The 26,526-nt window shown below is 36.7% G+C and overlaps 2 protein-coding genes across 2 annotated transcripts; one reads left to right on the plus strand and one right to left on the minus strand.

Moving 5' to 3' along the window:
- Positions 1-5,734: 5,734 nt before the first annotated feature.
- On the plus strand, positions 5,735-7,567 carry LOC100366298 (sulfotransferase 2A1-like). The gene has a single exon (XM_006815023.2). The coding sequence runs from the start codon at positions 5,758-5,760 to the stop codon at positions 6,667-6,669; it is 912 nt and encodes a 303-aa protein (XP_006815086.1). The 5' UTR covers positions 5,735-5,757; the 3' UTR covers positions 6,670-7,567.
- A 6,636-nt stretch (positions 7,568-14,203) lies between these two features.
- On the minus strand, positions 14,204-25,438 carry LOC100378958 (uncharacterized). The gene is made up of 11 exons (XM_078008258.2): positions 25,321-25,438; positions 21,025-21,427; positions 20,721-20,891; positions 19,270-19,454; positions 18,743-18,902; positions 18,299-18,395; positions 17,397-17,559; positions 15,972-16,116; positions 15,699-15,864; positions 15,281-15,471; positions 14,204-14,698 (listed from the first exon to the last, which is right to left on the minus strand). The coding sequence occupies exons 2-11, from the start codon at positions 21,338-21,340 to the stop codon at positions 14,661-14,663; spliced, it is 1,632 nt and encodes a 543-aa protein (XP_077864384.1). The 5' UTR covers positions 21,341-21,427; positions 25,321-25,438; the 3' UTR covers positions 14,204-14,660.
- Between the last annotated feature and the right edge of the window lie 1,088 nt (positions 25,439-26,526).

Below are 26,526 nucleotides of genomic sequence, written 5' to 3' on the forward strand. Positions count from 1 at the left end.
GATTTGTTGATCAAAATTGTCACCCACTCATTGTGCCAGACCATCTACTTGTCCCTTCAATCCAGTGAGGTCAATGTTAGCATTTGCCACAGAGGCAACAGATTTCTTGAATCGCAGTAATTCATCATAAGAGCATGTTATTCCAAAATTATAGAAGGTTTTGACTTGTTCTTTGGAATCTCTCAGCAACACAGCTAAAGCTATCTGTAGGGGAGTGGTTAGATCCTTCACTACGGACGTAATATTTCCTATCAGGCAGTGACATATTTAGTTTCTGGCTAACCTTTGACAATATATCACTGAGGGTGACACTTTGAAACATGGAACATATATATTTGTTAATGAGGCTGTGATAACCGTTCCTATCAATTTCAATGTTGCTTATCTCAGCTTTGATCTGTTTGGCCACCCTTAATTCCCATCATAGTACTGTTATTTCACGACAAAGCTCGCCGTTCTAACTAAATTCGCCCGAATCGGCATGGAAAACACGCACGCTTGGTCATAGACAATGTTGCAATGCAGAGACGCGCGCGCAAATTTACATTAACCACAACCCAAAACATGATGCGTTAAGAGAACGCACATAAGCCATCATATTTTCGCGAGTGCTGTCTCATACTGGCTACCTGAAAGTGATCAAAAAATGTTCTTTGTGAGCTCATACATGTGGTGATTGTGTGATTCAATGCTAGTTCTGGGGCTCGTCTGGTTACCTTATGTTGTCCGATATGGAATCATGTGATGCCAAATAACCAATGAGAAAGTCTCATTAAGATTATGGTATGAGTATGGTATTATAATAACAATTTTAAAACATGACAAGATAACAGAGAAAATTTTACAAAACAGTTTTGGACTAGTTATGCATCTGTTTATTCTATGACGTTTCATATATACAGAACCAACTTGTTTTTGGACAGTGATTTCATGCTATTCAGGGCCGATTTTATCCACATATTGAAGGATATACCGAAATAGAACTCAAACACTGATCTGAATTATACACTCTCTTCATGTGGGATAAAATAAAGGCCATGAAAGGGTAACTATAAATATAAAAATATAAAAGGACCTATTAGGTACTCAAACCATTAACACAAATCGCCTGTACTAAAACTAAATGTATTCATATACACAGATATGTGCCCTTGTACTGCAAGTTGCCCAATGCAGACAGAAAGCCAGCAGGTGGTTTGGTGAAGCTAACAACATGGACAATAGTTTTGGACAATAAAAAAACTATGAACCCTATTACAAGGTTTTGTAAAAAGAATCCTTTCCTTCTGTCGGACTATATCTGTTTACGAGAATGCCAGTAATTCTTGCATTAACTATACCAAGTCGCAAGGGCTATGGGTAGGTTCCTGGAAAAATAGACCTGATAAGCCACTAAATATAGGCTGGACCTCTGACGGCCTCAAAGTTCTCGGCGTTTTTGTTGGAAATAACACCGCGTTTACGGATAGTAATTTGTTTGTTATCGATGAGGTCACAGGTCAAAATATGCACCTGCCCTGTTCTACAGAGAGCGTTCTATGATTATCAACAACCTTGTTGCATCTAAACTCTTTCACAAATTAATTTGTCTCTCTTTTCCTGATTGAATAATATTATGTTAAGTTCTATAAATAGACTTTGTATATATTTATGCAGGGCACTCTGTAAATGAGAATCGTGTTACCACATACACAGCCGGATCTCTCACACCAAAACACCAGTACAGAATCATGAGTAGCGATTCACATTTATTCCTTCACAAGGAGTATTACTTTAATGAGTCTCTACATGACAGGGATGCAGTCGAAAATCACCGTATTGATGACAGGGATATCAGAGATGATGACGTTGTTGTCGTCACCTTTCCTAGATCAGGCACTGGTTGGATGATGTTAGCTCTTTCCGAAATGTAAAAAATGAACCTTCCACCAGGCCTGTACCGTGATCATGTCCGATCACCAAGGCTGATTTTATGGTTAAATGGTAGAAAAAATTGCAAAATTATCTACATATCAAGACATCCAAAAGACGTTTGCTGTCCTTTATATCAAGTCTCGAAATCATTATTTGCATACATGATCCCAACTCGAAGTTTGGAAAAGTTTGTGAGTCCACGGGAAAACATATTGCGGTCCCTGGCTGAATCATGTGTTGTCATGGAGAAGATTTAGTGAGAAGGATAACGTTTTGCATACATCTTTCGAAGATATGAAGGCGGACATGGCAGCTATATTAACCAAAGTTGCAGAGTTCCTAGGGCGACCTGTAGATGTCGAAACCATTGAACGTGTGGTGACCCGATCTAGCTTCGAATCGATGAAGTCAGTGGGAGATGACATGCGTATGACACCACTCCAAGACTCCTGGCGTAGTGTGAGTCAATATTTATGGAAAGGTGATGTCGGCAACTGGAAGAATCACTTCACAATAGCTCAGAATAAATATTTTGATAAGTATATTACTATGGAAGCTGAAAAGCATGGATTGGTGATAACAAATTTATGAGACAGTTTGTTTATTATAATGGATTGGTATAACGATTAGTTATTTGCATAGTTAATGTGTGATGATATTTTTAAGAATGTCAAGGTGCATTGTATTTAATATGTTATTACGGTGCGACCTAGTTAATATTTGTGAAATATTATTAATGATAGTGATTGTATTTAAGTTTATATGTAGATATATCTTATAAGTTGGGTAAATGTTTTTTTGTGGTGTGGATTCACAGATTATAATGTGATTATCGGTGGCGATGAAAACAAATCGTTTAGAGGGTCACTGCATGTTACAACAAATATGTATTCCCTAAAGTCGAAGACTTGTTCTTAGGTAATACTCAAAAGTAAACAGTAGAGAATTGTTGGAGTAAGAGGTCAATAGTTACAAGGTCGAAGGACATAATAATTCTAATACAAGCTGCGAACTAACCACATTATATAATAATCAACTGACATTGACATTGATCTGTACGTAGTTGATAATAATCACCAAACCATGGGCCACCCGTGAAGATTCACCGTGTAAATATATTTAAATCGTCACAAATGTTTGCAATATTCGATTTAAGTTATTCTTCATTGTTTTAGGATTTTTTAGAATTGTTATAATTCACTTATATTAGTACTAGGTATAGCAATATATAGTGGTACTCATTAACAATCTTGTATGTGGACTTGACACAAATCTGTTATTTAGTAGAGGAAATTTTACGCATTGAAGTGGATCAATCTAAGTTACGTAGGTTTAAACTTGTGAAATTGTACATCCTTTAAGGTAGAGATGCAGTTTACCTGACAGGTATTTTAATTAGTTAATTAGGAAACAAGATGACCTCCCTTGTCCTCAAAACTATGTATTTTCGGAAAGCTTATTGTATGAATTTTAAAGTTTTTTTAGTATCTTATTTTTATGGACACTGTAGTTTGAAATATGCACAAAAATGTGCTTTTTGGTGAAAAGTGATTTTAAAAAATTAGCTTCTAAACCATGCTTCTGTTTCCTGTCAAAATTGGTTTATGGGTACATCTGTTTACTATGGAGAAAGCGCCGTCTTGAAAACTTGTCTACCAGTTGTCAATTTTGTAGAGCAGCAGCTCAAATTTCACTACTTCAAGTTTATGCATAAATTAACACCCAGGCTAGTTGTCTCTACGATTGCTGTAACACCATTCAACCAAAAACAATGCCCCGACGGCGTTTTGAAGATAAACACATTGTCAATCATTTGTGAAAATTTCAAAACAAAAGGTCTAAGCGTCTGGGAGCTATTTTTTTAAGTTCTGGAATGTGCACTAAAAGGAAGCTGAGATAATTGCTAATTTGCATAACAATTCACTCAGTAAAAAGTTTGCTAATGCTCACAATTAAAATGGCTGTTAAAAATTCAAATTTAAATGTATTATCGTTTTGTAAAAAGTTAAATACAGTGCATAACATGGAGATCTCGTCATTACTTTTTTTCCACCATGTTTTTTTTATTTATGTACAGAATTGCTAAATCTTGCTAAGCATTCAAAAGAGATAACTTTGCACTTGTTATCTATATTTTAAAATCGATTTTTGAGTATGTTCCACTATTCACAATTCTACAAAATTTTAACAGTCTATAGCCAAGACGTTTTGGATAATAAAAAGCAAAAAAAAAAATTTCACTCCCAAGTGCCCACGAATCTGCATCTCTACCTTAAGACATACACCTCTCAAACTTACTCATTTTATTAAATCCGGTGTGACTAGTATAGGCGATTTATTGACCGATGAAGAATGGTTGTCAATTCAATCATTACATCCACGCATTAGTATAAACTGAGCACGCCTACTAGGTATCGCTCTGGATATTGTTCAGAGTGCTATCCCTACAAGTATAAAAGACATTGTAAGAAATTAAAACACTATAGACATTGGACGTTGTTAGACATTGGATCTAATCCATTGTCTCCTTACTTATTTGGACCATTTAGAAGGAAACCACCAGTGCTTCACAAATTGATGGTGTTCATCATTACATCGGTAAAAGCTTTAAAGCGGGAGGGTCGTCACCTGCGCACGCGCGGGAATTGAGTCTCAAGCGACGATAACAACACACGCTAAAAACGCAAAGGCTCTTGGGTGGGTAGTCGCTTGTTTGTAAACAACTACACGCTATGTCCATCTGACGCATGCGCAGATGACGACTCCATTGTTTTAATACACATTACCCGGATAAAGAAAATGAAGAACTTACCTGGTACTGATGTCATACATTGCTTCAAAGCACGACTGAAATCAAGAGCACGGGTTGAATACAACTACTAGTACCACAAGCTGACTGTTATTATGGTAGCCTTCATCCAACAGTGGTTCATCAACGATGCAGTAGGTGATACCTCGTACATCCAGACTTTTTTATGTATATATTAAATTGAACTATTTCTATAATAAAATTACACTTATTTTCGAGATTATTTTACTAGAATTGTTGAATTGTTCATATATTCGACTATAATTTGTACAGTATTCGATGTTGTTTTATACTTACCTTTACTTTATAGTCCGTTACAATGTCAACTCTCATTAATTTCATCACATATATTCGAATATATTTTATACTTTCCTGTACTGTTACACTATAATTCGTTTATGTATTGTTATTCTGTATCTCCTATATTCGACTGTGATTTATACTTACCTATATTTGACCTATTCTTGTATTTAAACAGTGATTAACTGATTTTTGTTATCACTCGAGAATAAAAGATTCAAATGTATGTATTGTAATACTATCTCTGTCTTACATATATATCCTAAAATTGCAACCCTAATTTTCGATTGATATCAGCTATATGTTTTCCTAACCACCATTATATATGTTCATACATATATTCAAGCATCAGCGCCCAACAATCCAACTTACATTCCCACTATTATAAATATCCGTTCACCGAACCCTGTAAACATAACATGTTCATAAAATGAACAAATAGAATGTAAACTTGAAAGGGCATTACAATAGATTTTTATTTCGAGTACATCCTGAGATGTCAAACATAATTCTAGACTAATACGTTTTGCATTGTAATCATGTACTGTGTAGTTTAATATATTCCATGTTCTAATAAATAATTGGGTTATCATGCACCTTTTGTGTGTCAGTAGTGTTCAGTTTATTTCTGTGATTATGTTTTGGTTCTATAAATAGACTTTGCATATATTAATACAGGCTACTCTCTAAATGAGACAGTTGGATCTCTCACATCAAAACACCAGTACTGAATCATGAGTAGCGATTCACATTTATTCCTTCACAAGGAGTGTTACTTTCATGACTCTCTACATAACAGGGATGCAGTCGAAAGTCACCGTATTGATGACTGGGATATCAGAGATGATGACGTGGTTGTTGTGACTTTTCCTAGATCAGGCACTGGGTGGATGATATTGGCTCTTTCCGAAATGTACAGTGATTTGAATTGGAAGTTACCAAGTACAGGACGGCGTGTCAGGCCCTGTGCTCTTTATGAAAAAATGGACCTTCCACCAGGCCTGTACGGTGATCATGTTCGATCCACCAAGTGTGATATTAACAAGATGGAATCGCCCAGGCTGCTTTTATGCCACATGCCGCCTCGTTTGTTCCATTCAAAATGGTTAAATGGTAAACGAAATTGCAAAATTATCTACATATGGAGACACCCCAAAGACGTTTGTTGTTCTTTGTACAAAATCGCGAAATCAATTTCTTTATCCGAGAGTGTAGATTTCACCCAGAGTTGGGAGAATATGGTGAGTAAGTTTGTCCAGGGGAAAGTAAATTTCGGTCCCTGGCTGAATCATGTGTTGTCATGGAGAAGATTTAGTGAGAAGGATAACGTTTTGCATATATCTTTCGAAGATATGAAGGCGGACATGGCAGCTATATTAACCAAAGTTGCAGAGTTCCTAGGGCGACCTGTAGATGTCGAAACCATTGAACGTGTGGTGACCCGATCTAGCATCGAATCGATGAAGTCAGCGGCAGACGACATTCGTATGACACCACTCCAAGACTCCTGGCGTGGTGATAGTCAATATTTATGGAAGGGTGCTGTCGGCAACTGGAAAAATCACTTCACAGTAGCTCAGAATGAGTATTTTGATAAGTATATTACTACGGAAGCTGAAAAGCATGGACTGGTGATAAAAAATTGATGAGACCGGTTTCTTTACCATTATGTATTAGTTTATAACTATTAAGGTATTTTCTATAGTTAATTTGTGATAGTATTTGTAAATAAGGTGCATTGTATATAGTATGGGATTAAGGATGGAACCTTTGAATATTATCAATGATAGTGTTTGTATGTTAAGTTTATATGTAAATATATGTTATAAGTTTAATAAATGTTTTTGGGAAGATCGATTCATACATTTTGATGGCATTATCTGAGGGGATGATAATAATGTGGGTACTTAGTTATGAGAGTCGTAGCATTTGCAAAACATGTATGCCTTCTCACAGGAGTTTTCAGGTTATATTTAAATGTAAACATTAGAGAATTGTTGGAGCAAAAGGTCAATAGTAAAGAGTTCAAAGGTCATAATAATGTCAATACAAACCACATTATATAATAGTCAACTTACATTGACATTGATCTGTACATAGTTGATAATAATCACCAAACCATAGGCCAGCTGTGAAGCGTCACCGTGTAAATATATTTAAATCGTCACAAATGTTTGCAATATTCGATTTAACTTATTCTTCATTGTTTTGTTTTGTTTTTTTAGGATTCGAACAGACGAATTGTTATAATTCACTTATATTAGTACTAGATATAGCAATATATAACAATATATAACAATATTGTATGTGAACTTGACACAAATCTGTTATTTAGTAGAGACAATTTTACGCTTTGAAGTAGGTATAAACTTCACAAGGTAGAGGGTTGGAAATAAGAAGTTGGTTGGGAAAAAGACACATGAAATAAATAGATATTTGACATCTTAGGTTTAGGTATACTACATGTATAATTTTCAAATAATAAACATAGTTATGATATGGAATATATAAATAGAATTGAATAAATAGATTATTGAAAAAAAATATTATACACGACAACATTTATTTGTTTATTTATCTTTACATCCATTTCGTAGGCAAATGTTAGAATGCGGCGATCTTTACGCCACGCATGCGTGAGATATATTTATATGTACTTGGCCAAATTATGTTCAACAACAGGATTTGGAATCCACCAATCATTAGACCAGTGGAACAATCCAATGCAACAACATATACTATCATTGTCATGGTAACGGTGATCCCAGTCGGTGTAAATCGAATATTATAGATGTTGTGACAGATATACTAGTAATCTTAGATTATATTTTAAGAGTGACTTTCCCAATTTCATCTCGTTGTATTTTGTATTTTCCTTACATGTGCTATGTACAATAGTCTGAATATACCGACATATTAATACATTAACAGTCAAATTGTATGTTTTAGTCATGTATATAATCAATTTCAATTAGTTTTCATATAAATATATTATTCCTCCCTAATTTTCTCGATTTTTTCTTTATGCTGTTTTTTTTTTTTTTTAGATTTCAACATCTGCGACAATCTCACAACCATTCTAATGGTCACTCAATTTTTATTCCACATTTTAACTGCTTGTTGATCCTCCACCAGAGGATTTATTGCGAATGACCTGTTTTTTTTTCGGATTAAATGGCGGCTTAAAATATATAGTTATCAGGCTTTTATATTATATTAAACTGTGCGGTGAGTAAGACACTGTGCTATCTCATGTATGAATGTTGTTCTATGTATATGCCTTCATAAACTACATATTTCTGCAATGTGTGCCCTACTAATTGAGAAAATTTACCTTTCAGTATGTCAACAATTGGCCATAATAATTTGGATAAATGACTATAAAGCGGTCATTTCCATGCACTGGGTGACGTGAAACCATGGCCACTTTCAACACAACAATGGGAACGAGTGTTCTCCCTCCGAATGCACAGTAGATATGTGGCTACGAACATCGTGCTATATTGATGTTGGATCAGTTATCGTTCATGTTGCGGGCAAAAACAGTCATTGTGGCATACATTCTAAACGAATCAGTGACGGCGACACGATGTAGATTTCAGTGACTTGTTAGTATTATTATTTTTTACATTGATATGAAACATATACAGGTGTTAATAATTGTAGTTATCCAAAGAATAACAATTATTGAAATTGTTTTTACTACGATGTGTTGCATTTGCAATCTGGACGAAACGGGAATAATATGGCCTTGGCACTGTCTTTTGTTTTGTGACACTATAATCTCCGCAATACTCGAGGTTGTTTTGCTTATATGCGTGCATTTTTTTCTGTTACTCGTATCAACAATCTCGCTCGCACATAAACATTATCTAGTGAATCGAGGAACTAGGACAGCCGCCATTTAATCCTAAAAAAACAGGTCATTCGAAATAAATCCTCTGGTGGAGGATTAACAAGCAGTTAAAATGTGGAATAAAAATTGAGTGGTTTCAAGCAGTTTAGTAACTTAATAACTTAATAAAAACGTGGCATGTACCAATCGTTTACAATCATAATTTATCATTCACGCAACATTTCATTTTTAGCCATCACGGATCACCAATTATACTAACCATTATTCTTGTTTAATATCCATTGCAAAGCGATGTACCATGTGTCGGTTATGGAACTACAAATACTGCTTTTGCTTAATATTCCAAATAAAAGAATACCTATCAGACTATTCCACACTCTAATACCTAGATGTACAATTAACAATTGACCTCGCTCCAAGACAAAATCGTAATGTAAACATCTTAAAAGATCAAAACTCGTATATGTACTTTCTATCATTTTTAGGTAGAGTTTGTTTATTTGTTTGTTTATCAATGCAAGATGAGCACATGCACGATTAGATTCAGTGTTAATCGATAAAATTAACGCCATTACGTACAGTATTAGTTATATTGCTCATAGTTGCACTATTAATTGTTTCATAATGCTGCTTGCATGAATGAATAACTGAAGACCTTACGTGTAACTCACTGGGTTTATTCTGTATAGTAGGTAAAGAAATACAGAACATGCTGCATCCATCACTGACTCACCACCGAAAACATGCGCAGTAGTTTAGCTACTTAATATTCATGAGGGCGGGTCATAGTTCAACATAACATCTTGTTACATCCTTTCTCTTTTAAAACAAGAATGAAATTTAAATCAACGATTCTATCGCGTAAAACATATTTCAAAAGTTCTCGTTTAATGAACTATTGTTCTCTCATGAAAGCATTCTAACGGTTCACCATATAACAGTCTATAACTAACATATTTCTAACTAATAGTTCTAAACTAACAGTTCTGTACATAGTCTGTTAAATATTGCGGCTTTCTGATTACTCTTCCTGATCTAGTCATTCTACCTGAATTTTCTACTATGTTTTGTGTACTATTGTATGCTTTGTCATCTTGCTCTGCCATGGAGACATCTGGAGATATGATCTTGTGTTCCTGCTTCTTGGTTTCTGTTCTTGCTGCTGGATTTGCAGGAGTTCCAACTATGTCAGTGGTTTCATTTGGAGTGTATTTCTCATAGGTTTTCCTCAGGTGTTTGCGGTTTCTACGTAGAATTCGTCCATCCTCTGTTGTAACTTCATATTACCTAATGTTCACTTGTTTGCTGACTTCAGCCTTTTTCCACTCTATGTCTGATATTGCAGTAGGCATAATTCTTACTGTGTCTCCTTGCTGAAGTGTTTGTAGATCTTTGGCTCCTTTGTTATATTAGTATGCTTGCTTAGCTTTGTTCTTCTTTATCTGCTTTATCAGCTTTCCTACATTTCTCACTACTGACGGTTTGAGAAGTTTTGCAGTTGTAGGTAGTGTAGTCTTTGTTCTCCTATTCATGAGTCTCTGCATTGGGCTGCTGTTCATTCCTTGAGTTGGAGTGTTTCTGAAATCTAGTATAGCTAAATAAGGGTCTGAGCCAGCTTGTCGTGCTTTTCTCATGATGTTCTTTGCTGTCACTGCATTCTCAACTTTACCGTTGCTCTGGGGTTATCGTGGAGAAAAAGTAATATGTTCAAATCCCCAATTTTTGCTGAATTTCTTAAATGCTTCTGACGCTTCCTGTGGGCCGTTATCTGAGATACATGTGTCTGGTATCCCATGTCTAGCAAATTGGGCTTTGAGTTTACCTATAACTGTTTTCGCTGTTGTATCTGGTAAGTAGTCATCTCCCAATAGTTGAAATAGTAGTCTACAGTGACCAAGTAATCTCTTCCATTCAATACGAACTGGTCGGCGCCTACTTTTGCCCGTGGCCTATCTGGAACTTCATGTAGAATCAGAGTTTCTTTCTGTTGTCGCGTTCCTACAGTCTGGGTCACATCACATTTTGCAATGTTATCTTTGATCTCTGCACTCATGTTTGGCCAGTACAATGATTCTTATGCTCTGCGTAGACATCCCTCAATACCAATATGTTATGAATGAATACGCTTTAACATATCATCTCTTAGTGAACGTGGTACTACTGCTCGCTCACCTTTGAATATTACACCATTCTGAGAAGTTATTTGTGCAGGTAACTGGGCCTTACTTTCTGGAAATCCAGTTTATATCACTTTAGTCAACATCTGAAGGCTTTCATCGCTTTCTGTGTGTTGTCTGATATCATCTTTTCTCGGTTCTGCAATCGGTAAATAATCTAACATGTTCACTGTCTCAATATCATTCTCTGCAGTCTCTTTGGAGTACTATGAAGAGGCTTCTTCAGGATCATCTCCAGCGGTTTATGATCTGACTGTACATGGACCTTTCTGCCATGGGTATACTGGTGAAATCTTTCTAATCCAAAAATAACTGATAACAACTCTTTCTCTATTTGAGCATTTCTCGTCTCAGCATCCATTAATGCCCTGCCTGCGAAAGCTATTGGCTGGCCATTCTGGGTTAGGGCTGCACCTAAACCGGTATGTGATGCGTCTGTCTGCAAGGTTAGTTCTTTATCCATGTCATAGTATTGTAGCACTGGATAAGAAGTGACTGACCGTTTCACTTCATCTATTGTATCATCATGGACTTTCAACCAACACCACTCACTATCTTTGTGTTTAGCTTTCTGAGCGGCTCACAGATATCACTAAGTTTTGGTAGAATCTTACTCAGGTAGTTGACAAATCCTAGGAATCTCTGAATTCCAGCCACATCTTTTGGCTTGGCATCTCAGTCACAGCTCTCACTTTTGCTGGATCTGGCTTTAGACCTTCATCAGCTATGGGGTGTCCAATGAATGGAACTTGACTCAACCTCAATTTGATTTTGTCTTTGTTCAGTTTCAGATTGCGCTCTCTGCATCGATTCATCAGTTATGTCGTGGTCTATCGTGGCTTCACTCACTGACTCTCCTTCACCAAATATCAGTATGTCATCGACTATGGACCTCACACCTGGCAATCCTTCAATAGCTTAGTCTTGTCTACGATGGTACTCATCAGGCGCTGTAGATATACCAAAGGGCATTCGTAACCAACTAAACCTACCGAATGGTGTATTGAATGTAGTTAGATAAGAGCTCTCCTTATCCAACTCAATGTGCCAAAAACCATCCTTGGCATCCAAAACATTAAACACCTTAGCTTTGCTCAGCTCTAGTAATATGTATTCTATAGTCAGTAATAACTTCTACGTAGTGCTGTATTCAAGTCACGAGGATCAATGCAAATTCTCATTTTGCCTGGCTTGATTACTGTTACTAGACTAGACAGCCAGGGTGTTTGCTCTATAACTGGTGCTATTATTTTTTTCTATTAGTCTATCTAGTTCATCCTTTAGCTGGCCTTTGACTGCTACAGGTACTTTCCTTGGAGGATGAATGACTGGTTGCACATTTGGGTCTAACTTAAGGTGGTACTTTCCTGCTAATTTACCTGTAGCTTCAAAGACGTCTGGAAACTCTTTGACTATTTGCTCTGCTGACACTGGCTTCGTATCGGTTTTCTTGTCAGTTCGGTGTACTGGTAGTCTCATCTTGGCTGTTGGTTTGTCATTAACAACAATGATTTGTTCATGTTGTACCTTAAGTAGTCCCATTTGTTGAATAGCACTACTTCCTAGTAATGGTATGTTTGTCTCATTGTCAACTACTACAAACTCTGCTCTGTATTTCTTTCCATTCTTTGGGTTGACCATTTTGACTTTGGTCTGTCCCTTAGGCTTCATCGTTGCCTTGTTGTACATCACTAGTACTCTATCTGTCTTCATGAATTCGTAATCATTCACATTGCCTAGTTCCTTTAATGGAATGATGTTGCATGATGCTCCCAAATCAAGCTGAAACTTGACTGGTCTCTTATTAATGTTCATTGCAGCATGTATTTGCTTGGGAAAACTCCTCTCAGTCACTCTATTGACATATTGGTTTTCTGGTAATAACGTGACTAACTGTATTTCCTCACACTCGTTGTCACTGCTTTCTGCTATATTATACTTTGCTTTCTGTTTGTGCTTACTCTGCATGCACTGTGCAGCAAAGTGATTCATTTTTTTGCAGTTATGGCATTGCTTTCTATAGGCAGGACACTTGTTTTTATCCTGGTCACGTTTCTTGCCACAGTATTTGCAACTCTGTGACGGCACACTAGATGTCTTCTTGAATGACTTCTGTGCTTTATCATGTGACTGTCTCACTGCATGGACAACTACAGGGGCTTCTATAGTTCGGATTTTCTCTTTAGACAGTTCAGAAGCTCTGTAGATCTGAAGACACTTGTGTAGATGTAAATCCGTTTCTCTCAACAGTCTTTCTCTGAGTCTGGTGTCACCAATACCACAAACCAGTTTGTCTCTGATGAGAGAGTCATGTAATGTACTGAAATTACATGTTGCTGCAAGAACCTCTAAATCTGTTATGTACTTGTCAAGCCCTTCATGTGGTTCTTGATTTCTAGTGAAGAATTTGTATCTCTCTACTGTTTAATTCTTCTTCGGGTTGCATCATCCAAAGCTTTAATTAAGTCTTCCAACTTGAGATCTTTCTCTTCCTTCTCAAATTTCATTGCTTCATATATCTCTCTTCCTTCTTTTCCGATGAGATATAGAAATAATTTGCATTTCTTGTTTTCTTGTGTTTCTGTTAACACTAGCTCTGTATAAAGTGTCAACTCTTCTTTCCACCTCTTCCACACCAATGCTAAATTGTTGGCGTTCACATCAAGCTTATCTGGTGCCTTGATGTTCTCCATGTTGTGTATCGTAACAACAACGTAGTGGAAAATTGCAAAATTCGAATCTGTATCTTGTTCTTTGGGCCACCGTACTTCTATTTCGGTCGACTAAGGTTTTGCACTTCTGGGCCACCGTACTTTTTGAAACACGATCTTTTTAAAAGACGTTGCTCCGCTTCAAAAGATGTACACAGTAATAATTCATCAGTGATTCATCAACACGTATTTAATTACGACTCTCAGTGCTCATAAAAGTCGGTTTACTCACAGATATTTTGAGAAATCTGATGTGTTTCTGTCAAACTTGACGTCGCTGAACTGCCGTCGTCCGTTCACTGTCAATCTCCGGTCGCCGGTAAGATCAGTCTTGCTTCCGTTTACGTGGATCAAATGTCCTTAGTTATGGCAAATAACAACCACTTCTGACACCATGTTTCATAATGCTGTTTGCATGAATGAATAACTGAAGACCTTACGTGTAACTCACTGAATTTATTCTGTATAGTAAGTAAACAAAAACAGACCATGCTGTGACCATCACTGGCTCACCACCGAAAACATGCGCAGTAGTTGAGCTACCTAATATTCATGAGGGCGGGTCATAGTTCAACATAACATCTTGCTACATTAATGTTCAAATTGAATTATGTATGTAATTTGAACTGTCATATTCGAAGCAACCACTCCAATTACTAGCTTACACGTTCAGTGTGAATCACATTCAAAAATATTTGTTGTGGTAATGCGCATAAATTGCAGATAATGAAACAAGTAAAGTATTTCACAAAACTCACAGACATTGTATACTACATTACTATGTGCAACAAATACAGGTCGATATATCATAATAGCAAAATAATAACAAAATGTACAAGAGTTATAGCAAAATAAATGTAATACTAGTATACGCTTAAATTTCAAATGTTACTTCAAAAAGGTTGTCCGGTTATCTCCAGGTGCTTTAAACCTAAAAACAAAAGAGATATTTCAATAAACAAATTTATATTACCCAAACAAAGTAATTAGCTTATTGTATTTGATGATATATATTAATTGATATATAGTAATTTGAATTTTGCGATATCTCCGATTTTCTATTCCGGTGATGTGAACGCATAAGTACGGTTTTATAGTTATAAATTGTATTTGAAAATAAAAAAAATACACTACACAGCCAAATACAGTTGCTCTGAGCTACGTTGCCCTCACTCATTAATATGTAATTTCATCGTCGCAAAAAAAAACGTTGTCGCTAGAGGGCGTTGTACATGGTAACTACCGCTGATGAAATGCAGATACTGCGCAATCAAATATTATTACGCACACAGATGAAAATAACTTTTATTTGTAACCAGTAAGCCTTGACACTGCAAGGGAATTCCCACTACGATCACTTCACGTTACAAATAATACGATGGACTAGGAAATAATCATTGGCATGTATTATTCGACACCAAAATAAAATTTAAAGATAGTGACGTCACAGCTACTGATATTTTCATCACAGTAATACATACGTCGTCGGATGTAAACATAGTTAAAAACCTACCTGCTATGGCGGATTGAAAACCAGCATTGTAATCACACGCCACCTCATTCATTTTATAATTTCTCCTGTCGTCGACATAGTTATCTAACGGGCCGGGACCACCAACTACACCACCATACAGCGTATGCGGGTTGGGTTCGTCCGCCAGAAGGTTGGCTCTTCTCGTTGTATGCGGTGGTAGTGGGCAGGAACTTGGAGTATAACGAACGTCAATAAAATCGTAATTAACAACATATTAGTAAAATGGAATTTCGACCTAACAAGTTATGATTTCTATTTTAAGGTAAAAATAGTGTAATCTATATCTAGGCTGGTTGGTACTTGACATGTTTGTATTCATTGACACAAAACTGAGTTTATTTGACACTTTGCTTACGTACACGATGACTGACTGTAGAGATTGTATTGCAATGATTACCTTGCTCGGTGGTGTGGACTTTTTGGAGGGTTTTTCCCGAAACCACAGACAAAACTACGACCAGAATCGCCTAAAATATAATGTAACTGCTTTTTCGCAAACTCTCGATAATTTCGAGGATTTACGCCATAATCAGAGGCGAGAAGAGCCAGGAACGAGTTAGAAGCTAAAAAATTAAAACAAATAATAAATATTCTAATTCGATTATTGGGAAGACATCTGAGAACAGGAATCTTCGACAGACAATTTCCGACACGCCAGTTCTTTGCTTACCTGCATATCTGAGTGGACCCCAGTCACTACGATAAACCAGCCCCTTTGGTGTGTATGGCATTTTGCCGCCAGGTAACCATGAGTCAAGATAATTCGAGAAATCCGTCCTGTATTTCTCGTTTTCAGTCAAAATGTACATTAGTAGCTGTAAGAGAAATAAACCTTTAAGTCGCGCTCTCCAGTGACAGGGCGTTCACGACGTAAATGGATGTGAGGGCGCTGTTGAGGCCGTCTATGTACTGGTAGTTCTTATCTTGGAGGTTCGTCAACACCAATTACTGTTTTGTAAAAAAAAAATACTATATTCTAAATTGCAGATGGCTGTTCAACGAAACATCTATCAATTTGCATGACCGTGTCTCCACCTGTCCATGTCATGTTGACGTCCATAAAAGCTTCGCCGCTGGAGGGCGCGACTCAATAGCAATAATGAATTAGGTAACAGCAACGAAACATAATTTGTATTATTATACATCTGTCACCGTAACGCCATAAGTTACAGCGTGCCGTAATTTTGCGGTATTTTACGGGGTATTTTCATACTACCATATTAGGAAATGCGAATTCCAAATATGGAATAATTACGCGCGTAAGCATCCTATATTAATAAAAACAAACATGGCTGCCACCAGGATTTGACCGGACTTCATACAAAGAAGTTCGCTGATTCTGTTCTAAACTTTTTGGATTTCGGCATTCCCATGATGTATCCTTGGTAGGAAAAGATATATAATAATAAGGTCATTACGAAGATACCTCAAAGTATGCACTCAGACAGTACGATGTCGCATCGACCTCCGCTGCGCGTCGGTCGATACTGCCGCTGTACTGTCTTCGTGCATACTTTGAGGTATCTTCGTAATAAACTTATATTATTATACATCTGTCACCGTAATGCCATAAGTTCAGCGTGCCATAATTTTGTGGTATTTTACGGGGTATTTTCATCCTCAGACAGACTGCGCGTCAGAGAGACAGCGCGTCGGTCGATACTTCTGCTGTACTGTCTTTGTGCATACTCTTACTTGAGGTATCCTCGTAATAACCTCATATTATACATATTTTCCCTCCAACAAAACATCATGGAAATGCCGAAATTCAACTTGTTTAGAACAGAATCAGCGAACTTCTTTGTGAGGAGTCCGGTCAAACCCTGGTGGCAGCCATCATACTCATTCCATATTTGGAATTCGCATTTCCTAATATGGTAAGATGAAAATACCCCGTAAAACACCGCAAAATTACGGTACGCTGTAACTTATGGCGTTACGGTGACATATATATAATAATAGATATTATTAACATCTAGCCATGTAATCCGTCGATTGGTGACAAAACTACGTCATCCACGAATGTTTATGAAAGAGAGTCTACAAAAAATGTTTCCTATCATGAACGTCGTCATCAGCATCTCATTAGTCTTACCTGAACCGCTGGTCCCGAATTCCCCCAAGCAAACGCCCATGCACTTCGCGACAATTTGAACTCCTTGTAGAATTTCTTCGCATCTCGAATGTATTTTTTGTCACTGGTAGCGAAATATAACCAGGCTGCAGCCCAGGTGAGTTTGCAGCCATATTGTTTAGTCCTGTGTGGAAACATAAAATTTCACTAAACTTACATGGATTCTCGTTGTTGTTTTTTTTTCTACAGGGTATACAGAATACGGCTCTTACCATTTATCTGGGTTATTGCAATAATATATATTATAGTTTCCAATCAGATGCTACATTTCACTTTATTTAAATTTTAGATATATCGAACGCTATAATGACTCAACCTTTCAATTTCAAACTCAAGATACTGTCATTAATGAACGTTTTCGTGTTCACCGCAGCTCCAGATATATAAAAATAAAATTTGTTGGATTGTTTCAATTTTATCAGACAACCCCTTTCCGATTTAATTCTAAATAACAAAACCGTAGTTTAACTTTGCTCTTACAAATGCAGTGTACGGTACTATGAGGGCGCTTATAAGTTTAGTCACCTTATGGCGAGGCGAGTTTGCCGACTTGCATGTTCGAATCTAGAATTTCATGTTTATATCTTCATATACCGGGTATGTGCTTAATAATTAACCGTATAATGGTCTTTCCCAATTGTATACAATTGTATAGGCCAAAACAGAATAATACGATACAGACTGAATGTGTGAGTGGTTTATCTTCTATTAATAAGTAATATGAAATTGAAAACTCTTTCAACTATTGAAGACTTGGTAAGTAATGCATTCGGAAAGCCATGCACGTATTTTCTCACTTCCCGGCTGCCATACTACGATGTGTTTAGTTAGGAATAAGTAAATCATTATGAAACTACACTTACTGGTAATGTCCTTTGCTTGGGTAGATTCCGCGGTATGTAGATGCAAAGTCATATAACTCTTTTGCATTCTGCAGCAGTAAAGCAGCGTATGGTTTATCTGCAATAAAACAGGCCACATGTCTAATTCCGATACTTAAAGCGGGGGGAGTAGTCACCTGCGCATGCGTCAGATGGCCATATCGTGTCATTGTTTACAAACAAGCATGAGCCTTTGCGTTTTAGCGTGTGTTGTTATCGTCGCTTGAGACTCAATTCCCGCGCGTTCACAGGTGACGACCATCCCGCTTTAAACCTCAACATAGTATTTCACATAATTGAAATTCATCAAAGGGTTTTGAATGGTCAAAGCGATGTCGTGCAAATCATATTACGTCGGAACTTAGAATGACCACGTGACCACGCTTGATTTTGAAACTCGCAATTACATTGATAATTGGTACTTACTAGCGTCCTTGAAAGCAATGGCCGTCGCAGATAATGCTGCGACTGTTTCCCCGACGACATCAGAACCGGGTAGACTGGGTGTTACTTTGAACGACGGGCGTTCAATGTCCATCTCTTCAGCACGCCCCCAACGTTTGTGGTCTTCGGCCCCATCGCCAACCTATGATAAATCGTCCCAAAATACAATAATTAGAAATAAATGAAATAATAGCAAATGTTTCACCAATGATACTGTTAAAAATATATGGTCGCAACTCGTCAGCTGAGCGACAGTCACTAAATAAATGAACCGTCACATGCGCCTTGTGCCATGCGTTTGAATTTCGTATAAAAAACACATTTTACATTGCGCGGGCGACACATCGAACACAATGCGACATGAAGATTTTATTAATCTCTTTAATTAATGTAATAATTTACATGTAACTTTACGGATAGTAATATTAATACTTTAGTCGATTCGTGTCTAGAACGTCCTCCAAGCACCGTGGAAATTATCGATATATGTAATAAGGTAAATACTTAACCTGATAATAGAACTCATTTTTCCTGGTATGGCATTTCAGGAAATAATCAGCTGGCCATTTGATACAGTCCAGCATGTACTCTAATTGTCCTGCTGCAAGGTACGCATCTTTATATGCGATGACGCCCCAGGCTAATACGGTTGTACTCCACGCCATCGGTAAACCAAATTTCACGTAATCACCAGCTGTAGAAACACACAAATCATGTAATGAAGTAATGTACAAGAACATTAATTGGGGATAGGTTCCAGTTTGTGGCATGTTTTTAATCATTTTTTGACATATTACAAAACCCTGTGATGTTAGCTCAACAATGGTACATGTAGTTTTTTTTCATTGAATTTTTAAGTTGAAGATGTTCTCAGTAGTTGCTACTGTAAAACTTAAGGATTTTCATTATGATTTTAGATCATGCAAATTATATATTTTCCGAGTTTCTAATTTTGCACTATGGGTAACACTTTAATAGTGTATGACAGGTGCTGAATCAACCGATTAATCAAATTATTCCACAAATAATAATATGTCACAGTAATAACATAACTTATGAACGCAATATATACGAAAAATCTGCAACTATTGTCTATTGTATTATAATCAAAAAAACAATATGCTCACAGTTTCATTGCATTTACAAAACAGCCAAATTAAAAGTGTTTACCATCTATATATTCAAATGACATCTTCAATGTGAAGCATAAGTGACGTCAAATCTGGAAATCATCTTTGTAGCGGGGGAGTCGTCACCTACTTTAGTGGCAGATGGTCATGATGGGGTGTTGTTTACAAACAAGCGTCTACCCATAAACCTTTGCGTTTGACCATGCGTTGTTATCGTCGCTTGGAACCCAATTCTTGTGTGTGCGCTTTAACATTCGAGTTTGTTCAAGAGAACCTCAAGCATAAATCTAAACGGTAAATGATTCCCCGTATACAAACACACATGTTACTGATCAGTCCGTGCTAGTCGGATGTTTTTTTAAGACGTGGAGTTTAAACAGATCACTAGGCAGATAAGTGAAATGAATAAATGATAATAAATGACTGGTAGCCTGAAGAAATTTGTTTTGCAAAAAATAGACGGATTGACATGTACTGCATTTTGTCACGAAAAAACTTTAATTCTTTCTCGATAACCCACCAAGCCTGTCCATTGATTGATAACTGGTACACTGTTAATATAAGTCGCGCCCTCTTACGACAAGCGGTACTGTGACGTAACTGAATGTAAGAGATTGCATTTTTATTGTCGATGTTTATTTGAACGGCATTTCCTAAACCCAGACATTGCGTCATTTTGTTGTCACGGAAACGCCTCGTCGCTAAAGAGTCCGACTTATTGAAAAGGAGTAGCAGAGGATGATTAATCAAAGATTGGTCGCACGCCCACGAGCTCCACAATGCAACGTCAACTAGCTTTCCATTAACATTAACCATATTACACCACTCACCGTCGTACCATCCACCTGATAAGTCATGCCCATCATGTGACTTGTCATTGATGCATGAGTCACCGCGCCAAGATATACGATTAGTTAGTGGTAACACTCCTGACCTCTGAGCTTCGTAGAACAATATCGACTTCGCAAGAACTTCGTCATAGTCATAGGCACTTGCTGTTTCTATGTATAATAACAAAGACTATGTGACTCTGTTGTATATTTTCTAATACAAGCATTAAAGTTACCAGATCTTAAAATATTAATATTAGTATATGCTGTATCGTACTGTAGCAAAAACGCATGTTGTACCTACTTTTAAGTACTTTGTATGCTCCAATTTTCAAGTAAGGCGGGATTCGTATGGAACACACACCGTCATCGTGACCTTTCACCACACTGTCGTCACACGCCCGTGCATCTTCTCTCCGTAGGTTGCATTCTTTAGGATTGAATGTGACATGCGAAGTTTCTTTGCGCCGCCCCGATTCACATATTTCTTCACACGGCGTTCGTCGAACACCGCTCGCCGATGGGGCGGTACTTTTTATTTCGCGCCTACTTGACTCGTCCAAGACCAATCCTTGCAAGTTCAATTTTCCAATTGGTTTAGCAGTAGCACGTGATTCCATACTGAGCACTAATTGGTGATCGGTGCCAGACGAGCACAGCTCTGTAAAGGGTGGTGTTCTTGAAACTAGGAATTCAGACTGGAAATCCTTTGAACAAACAGAATAAGTAAACAAGCAGTTTATCTCTTTACTAATTCATGTACAGCGCGACACACACGTGCGGAAATTATCTCCCATTGCAAATTAACCCCGGAGAGGTCTTATACCCGTTACCAAATACATGTGTTTTCTACAATGATAAATAATAATAAATAAAACAATGAGGGGAAGGGGGATATGCGCCCCAAACATATAATCAAAACAACAAAATGATATCTGGCTTCTGTCATGACGAAAATTAATCATAACTTCAACTTATCGGAATCAAATTCCAGTAAAGCAGGAGCGGTTTCACAACACACACTGATCGAACCGATTTAAAATCCCATCATGATCATAAAGGTAAGTTTACCCGGTCTTTGTGGACACCAGAAAAATACATTTAATTGCTATATTTTTTTTTTATTTTTTTTAACAATTTTTTTTTTATTCTGAAATACAGAAAAAAAATACAGAGCAGATGACAAAATCCCCTCTGGGAAAAAAAAGTACATGACAAACGCTGTCTGGTATACGGTGGTGAGACATAAACAAAAACAAGATTAATTTACTCGTATTAAGCCAACCAATTATTTAAGAGCTCCCATTTACGATAGTGATATTGTTCCTTTCCTTTATATAGGGCTATTTCCAACTCTGTTTTTCTATTTTCACGGACTAGTGATTTAAACGCAATTGCAGAAGGGATTGTAGCATTTCTTCTACAGCTATAAATATACTTTTTGAACAGTAAAATAAAATGGTTCAATATTAGATTGTCATCATTTAAAATACCTAAAATTATATTTACTTTATTACACTCTATTTGTTGAATAATATAATACACCCTGCCTGCAATGCATTCCATAATTTTTGAACATGGTGACAGTCAACTAAAAGATGTTCAATTGTTTCATTATACAATTGGCAGAGTGAACACAAAGGAGAATTTACAAGGCTCCATTCAACTAATTTTGCATTAACAGGTAGGTATCTATGTAAAATTTGAAACTGAAAAGCTCTCATGGCTGAAGCTATAGTTGTCTGAAAAGGAAGTGAAAAAATCGCATTAATCATTTCCGAGGATACACCATACAGTTCTTGAAATCTGCTGACAATGGTTGGAGTCTCAACAATATCTCTGCATAACAATTTATAAATTTGTTTACTTGTAATTGAATTAATATCTATATAGGAGGACTTGCAATAAATCCTTTCACCATAATCAACCTTTGTATGTCTGTTTCTATGAATTATACTTTTCCATTCCCTTGGAATAGCATCTATTATGCCCTGAATTTGGAAAAATTCTACTTGAGAAATACCTTTAGTATTCCAAACACCCCAATTGTAAAAGTTTCCATTGGTGTCAATTAAATCCCCAATCCTATTAATATTTTTGTTTGCCAATCCCCGGAAATACACTGAGTGGTTAGCAATCTTTAAAAATTTATTATTCCAGGCTATCAATTTGCTGTACCGTTTCAGGAATTATATGGGTAATTTTTGACCAATCTTGGATAATATCATAATAGAAAAGTGGGACCTTGTTTAACAACTCCTTAATCTCAATGTTACACAATAAAATAATATTACCCCCAAAACCCTTTAAAACCCTATTCATAATAGTTTGCCATCCAGCAAGACCACCAGAGATAATTTTTTTAACCCATTTTATTTTTTGTGCCTTTATGAAAGAGTCAACTTCAATCATATTAAGACCCCCATTTTCAATACTGGAGATCAATGTATTCCTTTTAACTTTGTCTCTCCCGTTCCAAATAAACTTAAATATAATCTGTTTTATCTCTTTGATAACTAGTTTTGGTGTAGGAATCATTGTTGCTATAAAAAGAAACTGTGAAAGGCCGAATGTTTTCAAAATTTGAATCTTACCAATAATTGAGAGTGATCTTTGAGACCACAGATTACATATTTGTTTCAGTTTTGTTAATTTATTTTTGAAATTTTCTTCAAAGAACTTGTTTTCATCATAGGTTACATGAATGCCCAGTATTTTAATACCATTAGACCAGATTGAAACAAATTCCGGTTTTTTCTTTGGCTTGTGCCCATAACCCAGCAACAATAATTCTGTTTTATCTTGGTTTAATCTCAAACCTGAACAACATTTAAAATTATTAGTTATTTGAAACAAAACTGTAATTGATGTTGGTTTGATAAAACATGTAATGTCATCTGCATACATTGCCAGTTTAATACATTTCTGAAAAATAATAAAACCTTCAATAGACTTATTGTTTCTAATTTCTATTGCTAACAATTCAATAGCTACAATGAATAGATAAGGAGATAGGGGGTCTCCTTGTCGAACTCCTCTACCCACTTCAAAATAACCAGTTGAGATACCATGGTTCATGACACAAGCAGTAACATCTTTATAAAACATTCTCACCCAATTTATAAATGATTCACCAAAGTTAAAACTCTTTAAGGCTTCAATAATAAACCTATGGTCGACCGAATCAAATGCCTTGTGAAAATCTAGAGACACTAGAACACCTGACATATCATTCTGTTTAGAGTACCACATAAGATCAAGAACTGTTCGTATAGCATCCCCGATGTAGCGGCCTTTTACAAATGCACATTGGTCTGGATGAATTATGGAAGGCAAGACATTAAGCATACGCTTTGCAAAAGCTTTGGATGCAATTTTAACATCTACATTTATTAAAGATATTGGCCGATAATTTGAAATATGTGTTGTGATGACACCCTGTTTTTGTGACACCCCCAATAGACCTTTATGATATGAATAATTAATACTATTAAGCAAATACCTTCCTATTACTGGCCAAAATGTCTTATAAAAATCAGCAGAGAGACCATCGTTCCCTTTAATTTAATTGCTATATCATCCGATAGGGAGCTGGTCACACAGCTCTGTTACATATAGTCCGGCACGTGAAATATGGTTTCTGTGGCGAAATGCGCAGTGACATTTATTTTGGGAACTGTCGCTTTAGCACAAATTATTCAAAGAATTAACAAAATGTTATTCCTAAGCATATACCACCCCGGACATTGTGAGTCGGCGGCCACATGGCGCACTGATTTATGCTAATCCAAATACAGTTCAATCATATGCTATGTTCGTCACTCGTCAAACTGATGTTATTTGCAAATGGAAACCACGTTGAAACGATTGTTGCAATACTAGAGCCACGTAATATGTGTATGTTACCAATGAAAAGCCACGAGAGATCAAAACAAAACAACCTTTAAATAAAAAAGTGGAAACATTTGTCTGTTAGGAATGCTGCGATGTTTGGTGTTTTTGTGTCAACTATTCTCGAAGCACTGATTTTCAGCACAACACAGACAACATTATTGATAATAAATAATGACTTGTATATTACACGCGTCTCCAATAATGACTTGTATATTACGCGCGTCTCTAATAATGGCTTCTATAATATACGCGTCTTTAATAATCACAGATATATTACACGCATTCCCAATGATGACTTGTATATTACGCGGGTCTCCAACAATGACTTGTATATTACGCGGGTCTCCAATAATGACTTGTATATTACGCGCATCTCCAATAACGACTTGTACATTAAGCGGGTCTTCAATAATGACTTGTACTGTATATATTACACGCGTCTCCAATAATGACTTGAACGTTACGCGCGTCTCTAATAAAGGCTTCTATATTATATGCGTCTTTAATAATCACAGATATATTACACGCATCCCCAATAGTGACTTGTATATCACACGCGTTTTCAATATTTACTTGTATATTACATGCGCCTACAGACTCGGTGTACCTGCAACGTAAGCCTTATTCATTCTCCGGTCTCAATGTGAATAATGGCGTGATTTTCGTTAATATAACGAGGTCGCATGTGTGTTATCACAATACTCACCAGAGAAGGGGTAAAAACTGATTGATATGGAAAACACGCCGTAATAAACGATATAGTCAGCAGTACAATGCGATACCCAATTGTTAGATTTGTATAGACTGCAATGGTAGATCCAGTAAATGCGTTGACGTGTTTTGTTTTATGCAGACGATGACATCACCAATCTACCACAGTCAATAGTATATAATACATTTACATATACAGCAAGTCTGTGTCACCAAGGGTTGGGTGGAATGCACAAGTGGTGCAAATTAAAATTAAATTTGAGAAATACACTACAGCTAAAACTACGAACGCAAATAACTTGGAGTGTTCGAAGACCTAATGACTAGACATTAGACTGATCGCATGTATGGAACAGTGTCTGGGTTCCCCCTTGCTTCTACCCTGGTCTGACCCTAAATCATAAACACGTGTTACCGTTTGTTATGTTGAGTATTGTCACGTGACAACGTGGTAACAGGCTGCCGCTTGTTCTGTACCGAGAGCAATATGAGATCGCCAGTCAGTAGTACAGTGCATTGATGGCGTAGTTATTAGTAACATTTTTAATTTTTTCAACTCCTGACAAAGTAAAACGACATGCAAATTTGTTATGTTGAAATACTGGTAATATATATATTATACATATTATTGGCGTGGTGTGGCTTTGCGCTCGTGGATGAAAAGCTGTAAGTAACCCGTGACCTGGCTTAATGAGTTAAACCGTGATAGTTGAAAGACCGTCACACGTGATACAATATAATTTAATCTATTCCGCGTGACCACAAATAGAAGAGGTGGCAATACTTGTTACTAGTATTATTCGCATGCTCGTCGAATTTAAAAAAAAAGTGGAAAAGTATCGTTCCCGATTGTCGGTTATACAATTATGTATTAGTGTTATTCTCTACATTGGGCCACAGTCGCTCTATCACTGGGGGACTGTGGTTGGGTATTTGAAGAAAACGTAGCAATTTAGGATTATTCATATTTATGTGTTATACATTGGGAGGTTTAATATTTTTCGCGAAAACTTCGGTGTCACAATTTGACTATATTTTATATATTTTCCTTGTAATGGTTTGTCAGTTTTGGACTAAGTGGGCATAATCTCGAAAACGACACCGTTGGCGCTTTGGTTTTCGTATTTATTAACGCGTTTTGTCCTGTTGATGTCAAGCGAGGGAAAGGTCGGTGTCGATTTGCATACCCTGAGTTGATGGT

This window comes from Saccoglossus kowalevskii, chromosome 18, assembly GCF_978046115.1.
Source record: "Saccoglossus kowalevskii chromosome 18, keSacKowa6.1, whole genome shotgun sequence".
NCBI classification, from domain to species: domain Eukaryota; kingdom Metazoa; phylum Hemichordata; class Enteropneusta; family Harrimaniidae; genus Saccoglossus; species Saccoglossus kowalevskii.